Source organism: Ahaetulla prasina, chromosome 7 (genome assembly GCF_028640845.1).
Source record: "Ahaetulla prasina isolate Xishuangbanna chromosome 7, ASM2864084v1, whole genome shotgun sequence".
NCBI lineage: Eukaryota > Metazoa > Chordata > Lepidosauria > Squamata > Colubridae > Ahaetulla > Ahaetulla prasina.
In genome coordinates, this window is record NC_080545.1 from 89,993,742 (window position 1) to 90,013,480 (window position 19,739).

Below are 19,739 nucleotides of genomic sequence, written 5' to 3' on the forward strand. Positions count from 1 at the left end.
TGCCCGTGTATTATTGTGGTTGAAGCTGAAGAAGTCGTTGACAGGTAAGATGTTGTACCAGACAATTTTGTGTACTATGCTTAGATCGGACCACAGGCGGCGCAGTTCCAGATTGTCCAAGCCCCAAATTGCAAGCCTGGTGGCATAAGGGATTCTATTGTGAGTAGAGGAGGGAGCACTTCCTGATATCAATCAGAATACAGCTTGAAGGGACTTCTAGTCTAACCGCCTGCTCAATCAGGAGACCCTGTACAACCTGAAACAAGTGGCTGGCTGACAATTTCATCATCTCATCCTTTTCACTGAAGTTGCCAAGAATCAAACCTGAACGTTTCAACATTCCCAAGGCGTATTATTACGCTCTAAATGTCCTCATTCCTACCACTATACCAACTGCTTTGTGGAATTGCTTTGTGTTAATCCGAGCACAGCGGCAGGAATGAAAAAGGCATAAGGGGTCCTTCTCCATCAGTTAAGCCTATTTGTAACATGGAGTTCATTTATAAATTGTTTGGCAAACCCTATAGAAGCATGATTACTAGTATGGTTGATTTGTCCTTTGTTAGATCTGTACCTCAAGAACTGAAGTCATTTGCAGTTGGACTCATGATGCTTGTGATAAGATCATTGGGTAAGAAAAACCAGACTGATTACATGGGATATTATTCAGTGGTGGGTTGCAGAGGCGGGTTTCAGCAGGTTCTGACCAGTTCTGAAGAACCGGTAGAGGAAATGTTGAGTAATTCGGAGAACCGGTAGTAAAAATTCTGACTGGCCCCGCCCCCATCTATTCTCTGCCTCCCAAATCTCAGCTGATCGGGAGGAAATGGGGATTTTGTAGTATCCTTCCCCCAGGAGTAAGGTGGGAATGGAGATTTTGCAGTATCCTTCCCCTGCCACGGCCACCAAGCCATGCCACACCCACCAAGCCACACCCACAGAACCGGTAGGAAAAAAATTTGAAACTCATCACTGGTGGGTTTCTACCGGTTCACCCCAGTTCGAGTGAACCGGTAGTGGCAGCGGAGGCAGGCTCTGCGCCACCTGCCTGGACACCATCACAGAAACTCTGCGCATGCGTGCACGGATCCATGTGTGCACTCACAGTTCCGAACCCGTAGTGAAGGTAAGTGGAACCCACTACTGATATTATTGGACACTTTCTTCAAGGTTTTCTGACACGTTGATATTGTTCAGCATATGGGCAAATAATTAGAAAAGAAAGGCATTCTGTGTTCATAATAAGGAATAACATAATGGATGAGATTTTTGAGTTAAATTAATTGGCGTCAGTTTCCTACGAAGTACAATCTACCAACCAAAACCATTAACCATAGGCCTCTGAAAAATCCCTAGTATGGCATGAAAATACAGGTAGTCCTCGACCTACGACCACAATTGAGCCCCACAGTACTGTTGTTAAGTGAGACATTTGTTAAGTGAGTTTTGCTCCATTTTACGAAGTTTCTTGCTACAGTTGTTAAGCGAAGCACTGCAGTTGTTAAATTAGTGACACGGTTATTAAGTGAATCTGGCTTCCCCATTGATTTTGCTTGTCAGAAGGTCTCAAAAGGTGATCCCGAGACCCTGGGACAATTTCAGCTGTCATAAATATGAATCGGTTGCAAAGCATCCAAATTTTGATCGCATGACCATGGGGATGCTACAAGGGTTGTAGGAGTGAAAAATGGTCACAAGTCACTTTTTTTCTGTTTTTTTTTTTTTTTTGCATTTATATCCCGCCCTTCTCCGAAGACTCAGGGCGGCTTACACTATGTCAAGCAATAGTCTTCATCCATTTGTATACTATATACAAAGTCAACTTTATTGCCCCCCAACAATCTGGGTCCTCATTTTACCTACCTTATAAAGGATGGAAGGCTGAGTCAACCTTGGGCCTGGTGGGACTTGAACCTGCAATATTGCAAGCAGTTGCTGTTAATAATAGGCTGCATTAGCCTGTTGCACCACCAGAGGCCCTACTGTGCCATTGTAACTTTGAATAGTTACCGAACAAATGATTGTAAATTGAAGACTGCTTGTATTCATACCAGGGGTGCAATGTTCCCAGTTCGGACCGGATTGCCCGATCCGGTAGCGATGACGGCGGGTGGTTCAGAGAACCGGTAGCAAAAATCCTTGCCCACCCCCACCCCCCATGCCCAGCTGAGCCACGCGATCATCAAAGAGTTTTTTTTTTCACTTTTAAAAGCATTTTTTCTTCGGCCAAAAAAATGCTTTTAAAAGTAAAAAAAAAAAAAGTTGGCCACGCGCACCCAGTCTCATTATCCCCACCACCAAGTCACGCCTACAGAACCAGTAGTAACAAATTTTACATTTCATCACTGATTCATACATGGGCATATCTTATCCTACTTCTGCTGTCAACCCATCCAGGAAAATGGCTGAAGAAGGCTTCTTTTTTTTTCTTTTTTTCTTTTATACACAAACAAACACATAATGTAACTTTGTTGCTGGCAATCCTTATGATTTATATTGATATATTGACCATCAATTGTGTTGTAAATGTTGTACCTTGATGAACGTATCTTTTCTTTTATGTACACTGAGAGCATATGCACCAAGACAAATTCCTTGTGTGTCCAATCACACTTGGCCAATAAAAAAATTCTATTCTATTCTATTCTATTCTATTCTATTCTATTCTATTCTATTCTATTCTAATACATCAGTCATTCTTTCCATGTGACTTCTCGGTGTTTTCTCCGTATCTTTTTGTTGTTGTTGTTCTTTCTTCTGTCTTCATTCACGCTTAATCTATTACAATTCTCCAAAAATACAGTATTTTAATTATACCATTCTCTTACATAACTATTAATTTGTTTATCTCTATCTCTTTTCCAGCCGATGGTAAAATTGATCCCATATCTTAAAATATTCTGAATCCTCTCTTTCTTTAATTATCAACGTTAATCTATTCATTTCTGCACATTTTTAAAAAAAATTCTTACTTCTTCTAAAGGTATTTTCTCTGCTTTCCAGGTTTGCGCAAAAAACAATCTTTGCAGCTGTTGTTACATGTATAATCAAATAAATATTTTCTTTACTATTTTTTTCTGGGAGGATACCCAATAGAAACAGCTCGGGTTTTAAATCAATATGTTGTTGTGTCATTTCTTCTAACCATATCTTAATTTTATTCCAATAGTTTTTAGTTTCTGGGCATGTCTACCACATATGATAATAAGATTCTGGTAACTGGTGACATTTCCAACATTTAGCTGATTTATCTTTAAAAATTTTTGCCATCTATAAAACATTTTATATTGATTTTCTTTATATGCAGTGGACATTGCTAATTTGTAATTCCTTTCCAATAACTGTTGCCATTTATCTAGGACAATTGAATATCCAAAGTACTTTGCCCAGGCTATCATTGTTTCATTTACTTCTTCTTCCTCTAGTTCAATACCCCATAAAAAGTTATATTTTTTTAAAAATTAGTTTATCCTCTGTTCCTATGAGTATCCTATCCAGCTCTGTCTTTTCTAAATGGAAACCATATACTTTAATATCTTTTTAGCTGAAGAATGCTTCTGAAGTGACAAGCTTAGGGGTGGGGGGGTAGCGGTTGTTATTAAGGAAGATCTAGAGCCGAGGGAGGCCACTGTTCCTCAGATTGCCGGCTGTGAATCCCTCTATGTGAGGTGGGGTCATAGGAATCAGTTGGGCTTGTTGATCGCGTACCTGGCTCCTTGCTGCGTGACCACAGCCCTGCCCGAGCTCTTGGAGGTACTTGCCACAGTGGCGGTTGAGACCCCCAGACTTATAGTCATGGGGGATTTCAACCTACCATCAGCTGGCTTGTTATCGACTGCAGCTCGGGAGTTCCAGACTTCCATGACGGCCTTGGACCTGATTCGAGTAAATGATGACCTTACGCACATGGGGGGAGGCACGCTGGATCTGATTTATATCTCTGGACAGTGGTTAAATGATCTGGAATTAGATGATTTAGTAACAGAACCAATGTCATGGTCCGATCATTTTCTCCTTCGTCTAGACTTCCGAACCGCCACTCACCATCGCAGGGAGACGGAACCTATATGTTGGTTCCGTCCCAGGCGCCTGATGGACCCTGAGAGGTTCCTGACGGAGCTTGGGCCATTTCCTGAGGATCTGGCCCACGGCACGACTGAGGAACTAGTTGTGGCCTGGGAACAGGCCGCGGCTGGGGCCTTGGACCGTGTCGTGCCTTTGCGGCCTCTGACCCGGCGCAGATCTCGTCCGGCCCCTTGGTTCTCCGAGGGGCTGAGGGAGATGAAACGCCGGAGAAGACGCCTAGAGAGCACCTGGAGGTCCAGTCGTTCCGAAGCTGATCGGACACTAGTGAGGTCCTATTCTAGGACCTACCTAGTGGCAATGAGGGAGGCGAGGCGCCCACGCCCACCCTCATTGCGCCGGCAGATAACCACCCGCCGCCCTGTTTGGTGACCCGCCTCCTTCATCAGGAGGTGCGGGATGACCCTTTGCAGGGACGTGCCGAGGAGTTTAGTGGTTATCTATACGATAAAATCGCTCAGCTCCGGGATGGTCTGGACCGAAATTGGGATGATCCAAGCAAGGGAGAGGAGGCACGTCTTGTTGAGTCTGTTTGGGATGAGTTTGACCCTGTGGCTCCCGAGGACGTGGACAGGTTGTTGGGGAGACTTCACGCCACTACATGTTTACTGGACCCGTGCCCTTCCTGGCTGGTACTGGCCACTCAGGAGGTGACACGAGGCTGGCTCCAGAGGATTATCAACGCTTCTTTGCTGGAAGGGGTTTTCCCTGCCACCTTGAAAGAGGCGGTGGTGAGACCCCTCCTCAAGAAGCCCTCCCTGGACCCAGCTATTTTGGGTAATTATCGTCCAGTCTCCAACCTTCGCTTCGTTGCGAAGGTTGTAGAGAGTGCTGTGGCACAACAGCTACCCCAATACCTGGATGAAACCGTCTGTCTATCTAGACCCGTTCCAGTCCGGCTTCCGACCCGGGTACAGCACGGAGACAGCTTTGGTCGCATTGGTGGATGATCTCTGGAGGGCCAGGGACAGGGGTTATTCCTCTGCCCTGGTCCTATTAGACCTCTCAGCGGCTTTTGATACCATCGACCATGGTATCCTGCTGCGCCGGTTGGGGGGATTGGGAGTGGGAGGCACCGTGTATCGGTGGTTCTCCTCCTATCTCTCCGACCGGTCGCAGACGGTGTTGACAGGGGGGCAGAGGTCGACCGCGAGGTGCCTCACTTGTAGGGTGCCCCAGGGGTCGATCCTCTCGCCCCTTCTGTTCAACATCTATATGAAGCCGTTGGGAGAGGTCATCAGTGGCTTCGGGGTGAGATACCAGCTGTACGCTGACGACACTCAGCTGTAGTTTTCCACCCCGGGCCACCCCAATGAAGTTGTTGAAGTGCTGTCCCGGTGTTTGGAAGCCGTACGGGTCTGGATGGGGAGAAACAGGCTCAAGCTCAATCCCTCCAAGACGGAGTGGCTGTGGATGCCGGCATCTCGATTCAGTCAGCTGCAGCCGCAGCTGACTGTTGGAGGCGAGTTATTGGCCCCAAAGGATAGGGTGCGCAACTTAGGTGTCCTCCTGGATGAGCGGCTGTCATTTGAAGATCATTTGACGGCCGTCTCCAGGTGGGCCTTCCACCAGGTTCGCCTGGTTCGGCAGTTGCGCCCCTTCCTTGATCGGGATGTCTTGTGCACAGTCACTCACGCACTCGTTACCTCTCGCTTGGATTATTGTAACGCTCTCTATATGGGGCTCCCCTTGAGGTGCACTCGGAGGCTTCAGTTAGTCCAGAATGCAGCTGCGCGGGTGATAGAGGGAGCTTCGCGTAGCTCCCACGTAACACCGCTCCTGCGCAGACTGCACTGGCTACCTCTGGCCTTTCGAGTGCACTTTAAGGTTTTGGTTATGACCTTTAAAGCGCTCCATGGCTTAGGGCCTGGGTACTTACGGGACCGCCTGCTGTTACCGCATGCCTCCCACCGACCCGTACGCTCTCACAGAGAGGGACTTCTCAGGGTGCCGTCCGCCAAGCAATGTCGGCTGGCGGCCCCCAGGGGAAGGTCCTTCTCTGTGGGGGCTCCCACACTCTGGAATGAGCTTCCCCCGGGTTTACGCCAAATACCTGACCTTCGGACCTTTTGCCGCGAACTGAAGACACATCTTTTCATTCGCGCGGGGCTGGCTTAGATTTTATCGATTTTAAAATTTTTATTATTAATTTTAAATGGGTTTTAGTTTTTCATATATTTTAAATTTTTTAGGCTAATTATAATAAGTTTTTTAATCTTGCATTTTAAATTGTATATTTTCTTGTCCGTTTTTATTTTGCCCTGAGTCCTTCGGGAGAAGGGCGGTATAAAAATCAAATAAATAAATAAATAAAATAAAAGCTACTACTATATATTTCCTGTTCGATAACTTCTAGGTGGAATTCTAGCACCAGTTTACTTTGGGGCAGTGATCGACCAGACTTGCTTGAAATGGGGCAGTAAACCCTGTGGCCAAAAAGGATCTTGTAGGATATATGATGCAGTACAATACAGGTGAGTGAGTCCTCCTGCAAGCCCATGGCTTCTGAGAAAGCCGTCAAAATGGCTTTCCAAATTCACTTCATGCAGTGGCCACATTCAGAAGACATGAGTTCCAGCCAGACAACAGAATTTTCCCAGTGATGATTCCGTGGAAATTAATATTGATGCAAAACTCTCACGGATCATCCAAATGGGCATTGTTCACATGAAATGATGATATGAACAAACCCTTTTCTGGGTTTCTGCCCGATAGAGTGAATTCTAACTTTGCCAAGTGGCTTGGATTTCAGCAAAGTAGGCCCATAATTAAACCTAACCAAATTTTAAAGTAGGCGAGCTTAGTGTTATTACAGGAATGCAGGCACTAGGTTAGCAATCAAGCTGTTTTTAAATGCTATGTGGGCACTTGGATACATTTTAATTAGTTCATGGACAGAGGTATTAATTAAGGCAACAATGGGCAGGTACTACATGCATTTTATATACTTTATCTAAGAAGACAATATAATTATATGCTAACATAAATATAAAATATGCTAATTTTGTAAAAATGCATAGTTACTTATTCGGACTTAATGGATACTTGGTTTTAATGAAAAATCTTTCTAAGTAGGGATTTAGATTTTATTTATCACATCGATGCAGTGGTTAGAAGCATCACACTACAAACTGGGAGATTCTGAGTTCTAGTCCTGCCTATAATTTATAACATTCACTTTGATAAACATTCACTTCTTCCGGCACATCATCGGCATCGGTTCGGGAGTTCATGGCCTCCATGACGGCCATGGACCTGACTCAAGTAGTGGATGGCCCCACCCACATTGGGGGAGGCACACTGGATTTGATTTTTATCTCTGGTCAGTGGATGAGTGATCTGGTTTTAAGAGATGTAGTCATTGAGCCGTTGTCATGGTCAGATCACTCTCTCCTTCGTCTAGATTTTCAGACCGCCATCCAACACCGCAGGGAGACGGGACCAATATGGTGGTTCCGTCCCAGACGCCTGATGGACCCGGAGAGGTTCCTGACGGAGCTTGGGCCATTCCCTGAGGATCTTGCCCATGGCACGGCTGAAGAACTAGTCGCGGCTTGGGAACGAGCCGCGGCCGGGGCTTTAGACCGTGTCGTGCCTTTGCGGCCTCTGACCCGGCGCAGGTCTCAACCAGCTCCTTGGTTCTCTGAGGAGCTGAGGGAGATGAAACGCCGGAGAAGACGCCTAGAGAGTGTTTGGAGATCCAGCCGTTCGGAGGCTGATCGGACACTAGTTAGATCCTATAGTAGGACCTACCTAGTGGCACTGAGGGAAGCGAGACGTTGCTACGCCTCCTCCCTCATTGCGTCGGCAGATAACCGCCCAGCCGCCCTGTTTCGGGTGACTCATTCCCTCCTTCACCAGGGGGAGCGGGATGACCCGTTGCAGGGACGTGCTGAGGAGTTTAACGGTTATCTATACGATAAAATCGTTCAGCTGCAGGACGGTCTGGATCGAAATTGCGGCGATTCAGATGGGGCGTCTGAGGGTGGTCTTGTTGACATTGTTTGGGATGAGTTTGACTCTGTGGCTCCCGAGGACATGGACAGGTTGTTGGGTAGATTGAATGCCACCACGTGTTTACTGGACCCGTGCCCCTCCTGGTTGGTACTGGCCACTCAGGAGGTGACACGAGGCTGGCTCCAGGCGATTACGAGCGCTTCCTTGTTGGAGGGAGTCTTTCCAGCCGCCTTGAAAGAGGCGGTGGTGAGACCCCTCCTCAAGAAGCCTTCCCTGGACCCGGCTGTTTTAGGTAATTATCGTCCGGTCTCCAACCCGCTCATGTGAAGGTTGTAGAGAGTATGGTGGCATATCAGTTTCCCCTACACCTGGATGAAACTGTCTATCTAGACCCGTTCCAGTCCGGTTTCCGGCCCGGTTACAGCACTGAGACGGCTTTGGTCGCGTTGGTGGATGATCTCTGGAGGGCCAGGGATAGGGGTTGTTCCTCTGCCCTGGTCCTATTAGACCTCTCAGCGGCTTTTGATACCATCGACCATGGTATCCTGCTGCGCCGTTGGAGGATTGGGAGTGAGTGGCACCGTTTATCGGTGGTTCTCCACCTATCTCTCCGATCGGTCGCAGACGGTGTTGACAGGGGGCAGAGGTCGGCCCGAGGCGCCTCACTTGTGGGGTGCCGCGGGGTCGATTCTCTCGCCTTCTGTTCAACATCTATATGAAGCCGCTGGGTGAGATCATCAGTGGCTTCGTGTGAGGTACCAGCTGTACGCTGATGACACCCAGCTGTACTTTTCACACCGGGCCACCCCAACGGCTATCAAGTGCTGTCCCGGTGTTTGGAAGCCGTACGGGTCTGGATGGGGAGAAACAGGCTCAAGCTCAATCCCTCCAAGACAGAGTGGCTGTGGATGCCGGCATCCCGGTACAGTCAGCTGAGTCCACGGCTGACTGTTGGGGGCGAGTCACTGGCGTCCTCCTGGATGAACGGCTGTCTTTTGAAGATCATTTGACGGCCATCTCCAGGAGAGCTTTTTACCAGGTTCGCCTGGTTCGCCAGTTGCGCCCCTTTCTAGACCGGGATGCCCTATGCACAGTCACTCACACCCTCGTGACGTCTCGTCTGGATTACTGCAATGCTCTCTACATGGGGCTCCCCTTGAGGGGCATCCGGAGGCTTCAGTTAGTTCAGAATGCGGCTGCGCGGGTGATAGAGGAAGCCCCTCGTGGCTCCCATGTGACACCTCTCCTGCGCAGACTGCACTGGCTGCCTGTGGCCTTCCGGGTGCGCTTCAAGGTCTTGGTAACCACCTTTAAAGCGCTCCATGGCATAGGGCCGGGCTATTTACGGGACCGCCTGCTGCGACCGAATACCTCTCACCGACCCGTGCGCTCTCACAGAGAGGGACTCCTCAGGGTGCCGTCAGCTAGCCAGTGCCGTCTGGCAACGCCCAGGGCAAGGGCCTTCTCTGTGGGGGCTCCCACCCTCTGGAATGAACTCCCCCCAGGACTTCGTCAACTTCCGGACCTCCGAACCTTCCGTCGCGAGCTTAAAACACATCTATTCATCTGTGCAGGACTGGATTAGATTTTAATTTTATATTGGTTTTAATGGGTTTTATTATTTATATTGTTTTTTAAAAAATTGGGCCATGTAGAATAAGCTTTTTAACTGTTATTTTACTCTGTATCTATATGTACCTTTTTATTCGCCTGTGAACCGCCCTGAGTCCCTAGGGAGATAGGGCGGTATACAAATATGATAAATAAATAAATAAATAAATAAATAAATAAATAAATAAATAAATAAATAAATAAATAAATAAATAAATAAATAAATTCAGCAAAGATTGACCTTTCAACAGCTATATGAAACCTCCAGGTTTTACAGAAATACAGATAGTCCTCGACTTAACGGCCACAATTGGGACCAGAATTTCCAGCAAGGCAGTTGTTAAAAGAGTTGCATCTGATTTTGGGAGCCGTTTTACCATACTTGTTAAGTGAACCATTGCAGTTAAGGTAATCTCACAGATGTTAAATGAATCTGGCTTCCCCAATTGGCTTTGCTTGTTGGAAGCCAGCTACGAAGGACACAAATGGTCATCACATGACCTTGGGATGCTGCAACCATTGGCTGCCAAGCACTCAAATTTTGATCACATGATTGTGGGGATGCGGTCATGCGATCGTGGTCATAAATGTGAGGACCAGTCGTAAGTGCCATTGTAATTTTGAACAGTCACTAAATGAATGATTGCAGGTTGCAGACTTTACGTATAATCCACTAAATAACCGTTGTCAGGGTTTATCTTGAGAAGCAGTTTGCTGTAGTGGTTAAAGCATCAGGCTACAGGGGTCACCAACCTTTGGACATCTGGGACCACTAAATTCATAATTTTAAATCCCGTGGACCACTAATACGAATTTTTTAAAAAGATAAATAGTATTTAGTGCAATATTAAAAATTCAAATATTTTTTCTGCAGACCACCAAAATTTTCTCATTCTCATTCTCATTTCTCATTCTCATTTCTCAGTCTCAAACTGGGAGACTGTGAGTTCTAGTCCTGCCTTAGACTTGAAGCCACCTGGGTGACCTTGATCAATCATTCTCAGCCCTAGGAAGAAGGTTGTAAGGACAAACTACTCCCGAAAAACCTGGCTGAGAAATTTGCAGGGACTAGTCCAGGTAGCCACTAAAATTCACAGTTGACTCGCAAGCCCATTTTTTTTTCTCCTTACACAGGTATTCTTTCAACGGTCTAATAATTGCCTTGAGAGTGCCATCTTATCTGCTGGGTATCATCTTTTACCTGCTTCTGAAGAAAACCCTTAGAAAACAAGAGGCCGAGAAAGCTGAAAATGAATGCAAAGAAAGGGCACCTCTTCATGAAGTAACGGATACCGAAGTTTCAGCACATCGTTCAGATGTAGACATGAATACCTGCCTCTAGAAAAACAAGCTGAGCACAGACCAAGGGTAGAAGATGAAGGGCTGTCGGAAGCTGCCAAAACATTCCACGTACCGGTAACTCTTAGAACCACCGTTGGCTGTAGCTGCTGAAAAATGGCGGCATTGCTTCCCATCATTTTCGAGAGGGAAAAGTGACCCACTAAAGCAAATCAGTATTCCTTCAGTAGTCCCAAGCAAAAAGAGGATTTGTTTCTCCCGCCCTTTTGCAAAATGGAACTTTGAAAGGCAAAAGAGCTCCCGTTTTGCGTGGTCTTATTAAACAAAAAACAAAAAAAACGACACCTGATCATTGGTTGTGCTGAAGTAAAAACAAAACATTGATTTCTGGAACTGATACAAAGGATAATTTAAACCCAACCCCCCAGGTTCTGTAAGATTTCTGTAATATCTGCATTGATAATGTGGTTCCTCTCGAAAAATAAATAAATAAAAAGTTTGGTAGCATTTTATGGGGGGGTGGGGTGGGCAGGGAAAGGAAGGAAGGAAGGAAGGAAGGAAGGAAGGAAGGAAGGAAGGAAAGAAGGAAGGGAAGGAAGGAAGAAATAAAAGGAAGGAAGGAAGGAAGGAAGGAAGGAAGGAAGGAAGGAAGGAAGGAAGGAAGGAAGGAAGGGAAGGAAGGAAGAAAAAGAAAGAAAGGAGGGGAAGGAAGAAAGAAATAAAAAAGGAAGGAAGGAGGGGAAGGAAGAAAGGAAGAAATAAAAGGAAGGAAGGAAGAAAGAAAAAATAAAGGAAGGAGGGGAAGGAAGGAAGAAAGAAATAGAAGGAAGGAAGGAAGGAAGGAAGGAAGGAAGGAAGGAAGGAAGGAAGGAAGGAAGGAAGGAAGGAAGGAAGGAAAAAGGAAGGAGGGGAAGGAAGGAGGAAAGAAATAAAAGGAAGGAAGGAGGAAGGAAGGAAGGAAGGAAGAAAAAAGGAAGGAGGGGAAGGAAGAAAGGAAGACATAAAAGGAAGGAAGAAAAGGAAGGAAGGAAGGAAGGAAGGAAGAAAAAGAAAGGAGGGGAAGGAAGAAAGAAATAAAAAAGGAAGGAAGGAGGGGAAGGAAGAAAGGAAGAAAGAAAAGGAAGGAAGGAAGAAAAAAGAAAGGAAGGAGGGGAAGGAAGGAAGGAAGAAATAGAAGGAAGGAAGAAGGAAGGAAGGAAGGAAGGAAGGAAGAAAAAGGAAGGAGGAAGGAAGAAAGGAAGACATAAAAGGAAGGAAGAAAAGAAAGGAAGGAGGGAAGGAAGGAAGAAAGAAATGGAAGGAAAGAAGGAAGGAAGGAACAAAAAGGAAGGAAGAAGGAAGAAAGGAAGACATAAAAGGAAGGAAGAAAAGGAAGGAAGGAAGGAAGGAAGAAAAGAAAGGAGGGAAGGAAGAAAGAAATAAAAGGAAGGAAGGAGGGAAGGAAGAAAGGAAGAAAGAAAGGAAGGAAGGAAGAAAAGAAAGGAAGGAGGGAAGGAAGGAAGGAAGAAATAAAAGGAAGGAAGGAGGAAGGAAGGAGAAAAGGAAGGAAGGAAAGAAAGAAAGAAAGAGAGAGGGAAGGAAGAAAGGAAGACATAAAAGGAAGGAAGAAAAAGAAAGGAAGGAGGGGAAGGAAGGAAGAAAGAAATGGAAGGAAAGAAGGAAGGAAGGAACAAAAAAGGAAGGAAGGAGGGGAAGAAAGGAAGAAAGAAATGGAAGGAAGGAAGGAAGGAAGAAAAAAGGAAGGAAGGAAGGAGGGGAAGGAAGGAAGGAAGAAAAAGAAAGGAAGGAAGGAGGGGAAGGAAGGAAGGAAGAAAAGGAAGGAAGGAGGGGAAGGAAGGAAAGAAGGAAGAAAGGAAAGAAGGAAGGAAGGAAGGAAAACCCTTAAGTTGGTCCAAGAATTTATTTCATGCTATGATGAATTTCTTTTGTGTCATATAACCATTAACTAATCTAGCATTCAAAGGTACATTTTGATTTAATGCAACAATCTTGCCCTATTTTGCAAACAAACCAAAGAAAAAACAAAGAAAAAAAACTCTTCCTCTTTGTTTTGATGGGGCTGGAGTATAATTAATGGGATTAATATTTTCAATTGTGGAAGTTATACAGATCTGCAATCTCAATTTGAAGGTTAGTACCGCAGGTTCTAAAATTCACACAGAAATGAAACAATGGGCATCTATGGTTTTGTACCTATTTATTCACGTTAACCTGCTCTTCATAATTAACAACTGATTTTAAAGCCAGGTTATAAATATATTTAAGGTGCATTCCAGTGGTGAGTTGCTACCAATTTGTCCTAGTCCGGGCGAACTAGTAGCAGCGGTTGCGGGAGGCTCTGCCTACCTGCCCGGACACTTCTGTGCATGCGCGAACGGTAACGATGGGTTTTGAAACCTGCCCGTGATGCATTCATCCTCAAGTCTGTTCTGGAATTGGCCTTTTCCCATATGTTATGGATCAGCATTTTATGCTCCTCAGTCCTGTGGGATTTAAGCCGTGATTTTTATTTTAAACGATTATACACAAAATGTTTGCATTACCAGAGCCAAAAAACCTTTACAGCTTTCTGACAGCTACCAACAAATTGACAGAGAGATTCAGCTATGAAAAAAGAAAAAAACTTGCACGGTTTGTGTGTTGCACATAAAAAAATGTGGGTCTGATCAGTAACCATGATTTTTTTTTTAGCCTTTATTAGATAATCATCCCTATTTCAAACATCATTTATTCGGAAGGGGATAGAGATCAAAAAAATCTCATTTATCAGCCTTTTTTTCCTTTTCTTTAACGTTGCTTGCACAATGCTGGGGAACTTGGGCTCTTGTGGAAGTATAACATCATTGATCTTGGTCTATCTGGAAGGTACAGGTAGTCCTTGACTTATGACCACAACTGAGCCCAAGATTTCTGTTGCTAAAGAAGACGGTATTTAAGTGGCCTTTCCCCTCTTTCTTGCCATATTTAAGTGAATTGCTGCAGTTGTTAAGTTAGTAACACAGTTGTTAGGTGAATCTGGCTTCCCCGTTGATTTTTGCTTCTCAAAAAAAAAGGTTGCAAAAGGTGATCTCATGATCTTGGGACGTTGCGACCATCATCAATACAGGCCCGTTGCCAAATGCCCAAGTTTTGATCATAGGACCACAAGAATACTGCAACTGTTTTTCATAAGGGTGAAAACAGTCATAAGTCACTTTTTTCCATGCGGTTTTAACTTCAAATGGTCATTAAACGAATGGTTGTAAGTCAAGATAAAAAGGTAAAGGTTCCCCTCGCACAAACGTGCTAGTCGTTCCCGACTCCAGGGGGCGGTGCTCATCTCCGTTTCAAAGCCGAAGAGCCAGCGCTGCCCGAAGACGTCTCCGTGGTCATGTGGCCGGCATGACTCAACGCCAAAGGCGCACGGAACGCTGTTACCTTCCCACCAAAGGTGGTCCCCATTTTTTCTACTTGCATTTTTACGTGCTTTCGAAACTGCTAGGTTGGCAGAAGCTGGGACAAGTAACGGGCGCTCACCCCATTACACGGCAGCACTAGGGATTCGAACCGCTGAGCTGCCAACCTTTCGATCAACAAGGTCAACGTCCTAGCCCCTGAGCCACCACGTCCCCTGTAAGTCAAGGACTATCTTTAATGAGAGTTGTACTGAGTAGCGGGTATCAATTTTGGCTGCAACCAGTTTGCTCATGGGCATGCTCACGCTTGCACTTCTGCACATGCACAGAGACGTCTGGGCGGGTGGGCAAAGCTTCCACTGCTGCCACTACCGGTTCGCCCGATCCTGGGCGAACTGGTAGCAACCCACCATTAGTAGTACTCTAGCAGGATTTCTGGAAGATCACAGATTTTCCATCCCTGTTATAAACCGCTGAATAAATACTTAACCCCAACGAGCTTTTATGTCAGAGTTTAGAGCTTAGTCATTGGCTTAGTAATTAGTAATTTCAAAAAAAAAATGTAATAAACTAATAGTGTCAGGGTGAATAGGTGAAACTCATCTCTAAGCATGATGTTATTTGTAAAATCTGCTTTCTTTTGTAGAAAGTTAGCACCCAGCCCTCTCATAGAAAAAATGAAATATTTTAGGAAATATTAAAAAGACAAAATATTATATTTTCCCTAAAGAAGAAACATGTTTCTAAAGCCATAAACTCAGAACCTCAGCTCCCTGCCCCCACTCCAAGCAGATATTTTGGTGCCAACCTATCTACAAGATAAAAGACTGGGCCAGCTTATCTACAAAACAAAAGACCTTCACCCTCAGGACATGATAGGATTAGCCCTTACTTAAGATCCAAACCAGGACAAAGCCATTAAGTCATAATAGGAATTGCCCAACACAACTTTCAGAACACAACCCTCTTCATTACATCATCACCCAGCAAGATTCAACCAAGGCCGGGACTCAAGACAACCTACAAAGTTACCCCTGCATGGCTCCAGGGGAATCTGACAACCAATCAGGATACCTGCCCTTATACAGGAACAGAAAGCTCTAAAGCGGGGCGCAAGAGTGGGTATAAATCTTTCTCTTTTTCTCTCACCCATGTGCTCATTTGCCCAGGACCTCAAACCATGTGGTCCTGTCCACCATTAAACCATCTTTCCAAACACCCTCCATGTTTCTTTCTCCCCACTTGGAACTGAACCCAGATGGACATTTCTTCCAATACTTTTAAAGCTACACAATGATCTTGCCAGTTTACAGGGCATTCCTTTCATTATTTTTATCCTAAAAAAGAAGAAGAAGAGGCACTTCCTATTCCTCCCCCAGCCTCCCCAATTAACAAGGAAGAAATAAAAATACTTGAAAGCTGACCCTTCTTTTATTTGAAAGCTACTCTATTTTGAGGGCTTTTAGCACATTGCAGTAATGTATCCAGGAAATGAAAGTATTTCTTGATGGATGGCAGAGCCATTCCCACAATGCACAATTAAATGGCATGAGCTAATTTTCTTTTTCTTTTTTAAAAAAGGTATGATTTATCATCACTCTAATGAGACAACATTATCGCTGCTGAAAATGTCAGGGGGAAAAAAAGAGTCAAACCAGAAAATCAGCTGTCTAAAATTACTCTCTGAGAACTTCTTCATTAGTTTTTGCAACAGATCCATTAGCAAAGGATGTTGAAGTCGTCACCATCTTGGAATCTCAATTTTTTTCCTCCCCTTCCAATATAAACAGTTTCCCCAAATCTTTCTTCACTCTGTGGCCGGGTTCCTATGAACCATAAACTACTGTGTAAAAACCACACGCTGCTAGGTGAATACTATTTTGTGAAAACCAAATTATAAATTAACAACGGGAGGTTAGTTTATAATTTACACAATCATTTCTGCAGGACAAACTGAAATTAAACTGCTTTGTAAACTATGGATCAGTGTGTTGTGTAAACACAGCTGAGGTCTCTCTAACTTACTAACTGAAAAAAAAGGTGAAAATAGCTGTAAACTCATTAAATAGCTAAAATAATGAAGTGCTGAAACCAAAAACATCAGAATATGTCTTTTCAAACCAGTGTTTTCACAGTGCTCTAGTCCAAAATGTCTTCGGTTAGTTAATGGCTTATTTTGTAGTATGAATCTGGCCAGTCTGGAAAACTTAGTTTACAGTTCAGTCAAACAAACAAACAAACATAGAATATTGAGTTAACTTGGGAAACCAGAGGTCCGTTAACCAAGATTGTGTGCTGGGATGTGGCAGTCATTATCTCTTGAAAGAGACATGACTTTTAGTGTCATCTGCTATTGTGTCACCTTCACAACTTGTTAATCATATACACTGGCCATTTCCACACTGCAATAGCCAGGAATTTGCACAGTGATTGTCTCGAGGAAACTAAATTAGCCAATAAACCCTCCTTGTGTAAACTTTGGGTAGAGCAAGGGTGTCCAATCCTGGCAACTTAAAAACCTGTGGACTTCAACTCCCAGAATTCCTCAGCCAGCATGGGGAATTCTGGGAGTTGAAGTCCACAGGTCTTAAAGTTGGCAAGGTTAGACAACCTTTGGTGTGGAGATCCCAAACCAGAAAGGAAGGAAATTTTTCCGAAGGGAAGAGTTTCTTGGAAATTTAGCACTAAAGAAAGACGAGGAGGACTGTGGACATTTTGCGTTTCAAAACCACACCTTCCTTTTCCAACTTCCACGTCCTTGTGCCAGACTTGATATGGCACTGCACAATTTTAACCAGCCCCATTGTTTATGAATTCTCAGGGCCACCATGTTTCACCCAGGAGTCATGTCACAATCTCAGTTGGATCATTAGTGGGAACTCCTCAGATATCTTCCTCAGGATCTAAGACGTTCTTGGACTTAGACTGAGTTCTAGATTCTTCTTTCTGAAGCAACAATTGATGCTAACGTCAATGTCTAACGCCAATGACTGGCAAGAGCTTAGACAATGAATGTCTTAGACATCCAAAAAAAAGCTTTGGCTTGATCAAGGAATAGTACGGTTAGCAGTTCCACGGTTTGCTCATGACGAGTCCATCATTTGCAGCCATGCCTGCATGAGCATCCAAGATAATTTTCAAAAAGGAGTGTCTCCAGTGACTTGCATCTCCTTGTGAGAGGACACTTCTGTCTTTGGACTGATATTGGACGCCATGTCAGATACTTCTCCAGTTTTAATGCCGTTCGTCATTTGATTGCCTTGCTTGCAGCGTTTTATGATTAAAGTGCAAAGGATGATATAAAGAAAGACGCTTCCAAATCTTAGTGCAGCAACGACCCCTAGGTAGACGTTTCTAGGAGAAAAAAACACAGAGGAAGAAGAAGCTGAGTTGGAAGAGAGCAGAAATGTTTCCCAGAAGAGCTCTAGCATCTTCACCTTTGCAGATTAATAATGATCTTTAGCCAGGGGTGAAATCTAAACATTTTCCCTACCGGTTCTGTGGGCGTGGCTTAATTGGTGGGCATGGCTTGGTTGTCAGATGGCTGGGTGGGTGTGGCCAATAACAATAAATAATAAAAATAATAAAAAAGTATAAAAAAACAATAAGAGGTACCAAAAACCAACTTTCACACTTTACACACACACAACACAACACAACTGACACACACACACACACACACAAAATACCACATACAGCTTTCTGAGATTTTGTGTGTTTGTGTAGTTAGAGTGAAACACTACAGAAACACACCAAATCTCAGAAAGCTGCACAAATATTTTATTTTATTATTAAGGTTTGTGGACTTCAATTCCCAGAGTTCCTCAGACAGCAAAGCCAGCCAGCATTAATCACTCACTGATGAAATAGATTAGCTAAGTTAGATTAGTTCTGTCTGGTGCTGAAAATGAAACTGGGGCTTTCCGGCTGGGAAAAAAGCCATGAGGTCGATCAGTAATCAGGTAAGTCCCTTAGACTCTCTTAAAAGGAGGTTTTCTACATGTTTTCTACAGAAACATGATTTGCACTTTAAACATGCTTTTTAAGGTTCTGCTGATGAGGAGCTCAAGTGAGATCCCCAGAGTAGATTTTAATTTTTTTTTTAATTTAAAGGCTCTGCCGATCTCAGCTGAGGGGTGGGATCCTCAAAGGCTTTTTTTTACTTTTAAAGGCATGTTTCGGCTAAAGCAAAACCTTCTTTTAAAAGTAAAAAAAACCTCTCTGCTGATGGTGGGGCTCAGCAGAGGCAGGGGGCGGGACCAGGGATTTTTGCTACCGGTCCTCCGAACCAGCAGCCACCATCGCTACCAGATTACGCAAGCCAGTCCAATCCGGGAGCATTTCACCCATGCCTTTAGCCTTTCAAAAGAAGTCAGAAGATTCACAGCCTACACAGTATTCACATATCAGGCGGTCGTGTTTTGTCCAATAATGTTTTATTTAATAAACCACAATTAAAGAGGTCCATGTCAGAATGTTAACAGTTCCACAGTGCAGTCTGCCTAGTTTGGGTTTAGTGTCTTGTGTGAACCTAAATTAAAATTATGGAGCTGTGCTGCAGTCTCCCCCCTTTCATTACTGAATTGTGCTCTCATATTCTTTTTCTTTCCTGTCCATTTCTTTCTGTCAATGTTCTTGCCCTTGTCCTTTCTTCCCTCCCTCCCATCCATCCATCCATCCATCTCCTCTTTCCTTCCTGCCTTCCTTTTTTCCATCCATCAACACTCTCTTTGTTTTTCTCCCTCCTTCCCTCCCTCCCATCCATCCATTCACCCATCCATCCATCCACCCATCCATCCACCCACCCACCCACCCACCCACCCATCCATCCATCCATCCATCCATCCATCCATCCATCCATCCATCCATCAGTTCATCCATTCATTCATCCATCCACCCATCTCCTCTTTGCTTCCTGTCTTCCTTTTTTCCATCCATCCATCAATGTTCTCTTTGTTTTCCTTCCTTCATTCCTTCCTTCCTTCCTTCCTTCTTTCCTCCTCCTCCCTCCTCCCTCCCTCCCTCCCATCCATCCACCCACCCACCCACCCATCCATCCATCCATCCATCCATCCATCCATCAGTTCATCCATTCATCCATCCACCCATCTCCTCTTTGCTTCCTGTCTTCCTTTTTTCCATCCATCCATCAATGTTCTCTTTGTTTTCCTTCCTTCCTTCCTTCCTTCCTTCCTTCCTTCCTTCCTTCCTTCCTTCCTTCCTTCCTTCCTTCCTTCCTTCCTTCCTTCCTCTCCCTGAAAGCTATATTAATGCAAATAAAAAGACTTGTCAACATGTGACATGTATTCTATGAAAGGTCATCTTCACCCTATTTAAGGTGTGAAAACAGATTTACTCATCCACACCCAACACAGCAGACATTCACAATTTTAG

General features: G+C 44.6%; 2 protein-coding genes across 6 annotated transcripts in view; one reads left to right on the forward strand and one right to left on the reverse strand.

Moving 5' to 3' along the window:
- Positions 1 to 11,405, forward strand: part of LOC131201972 (solute carrier organic anion transporter family member 1B3-like) — a 38,695-nt gene extending 27,290 nt beyond the window's left edge. Inside the window, exons 13-15 of the mRNA XM_058190455.1 lie at positions 567 to 631; positions 6,440 to 6,557; positions 10,786 to 11,405. Coding sequence (XP_058046438.1) covers positions 567 to 631; positions 6,440 to 6,557; positions 10,786 to 10,993 — 391 coding nt within the window. The 3' untranslated portion in view covers positions 10,994 to 11,405. The remainder of the gene's footprint in view (positions 1 to 566; positions 632 to 6,439; positions 6,558 to 10,785) is intronic.
- Positions 11,406 to 13,132: 1,727 nt separating this feature from the next.
- LOC131202131 (solute carrier organic anion transporter family member 1C1-like) overlaps positions 13,133 to 19,739 on the reverse strand; it is a 43,103-nt gene continuing 36,496 nt past the window's right edge. For all 5 annotated transcript variants that reach the window (XM_058190764.1, XM_058190763.1, XM_058190766.1 and 2 more), the window contains one exon: positions 13,133 to 17,699. In XM_058190764.1, coding sequence (XP_058046747.1) covers positions 17,483 to 17,699 — 217 coding nt within the window. In that variant the 3' untranslated portion in view covers positions 13,133 to 17,482. The remainder of the gene's footprint in view (positions 17,700 to 19,739) is intronic.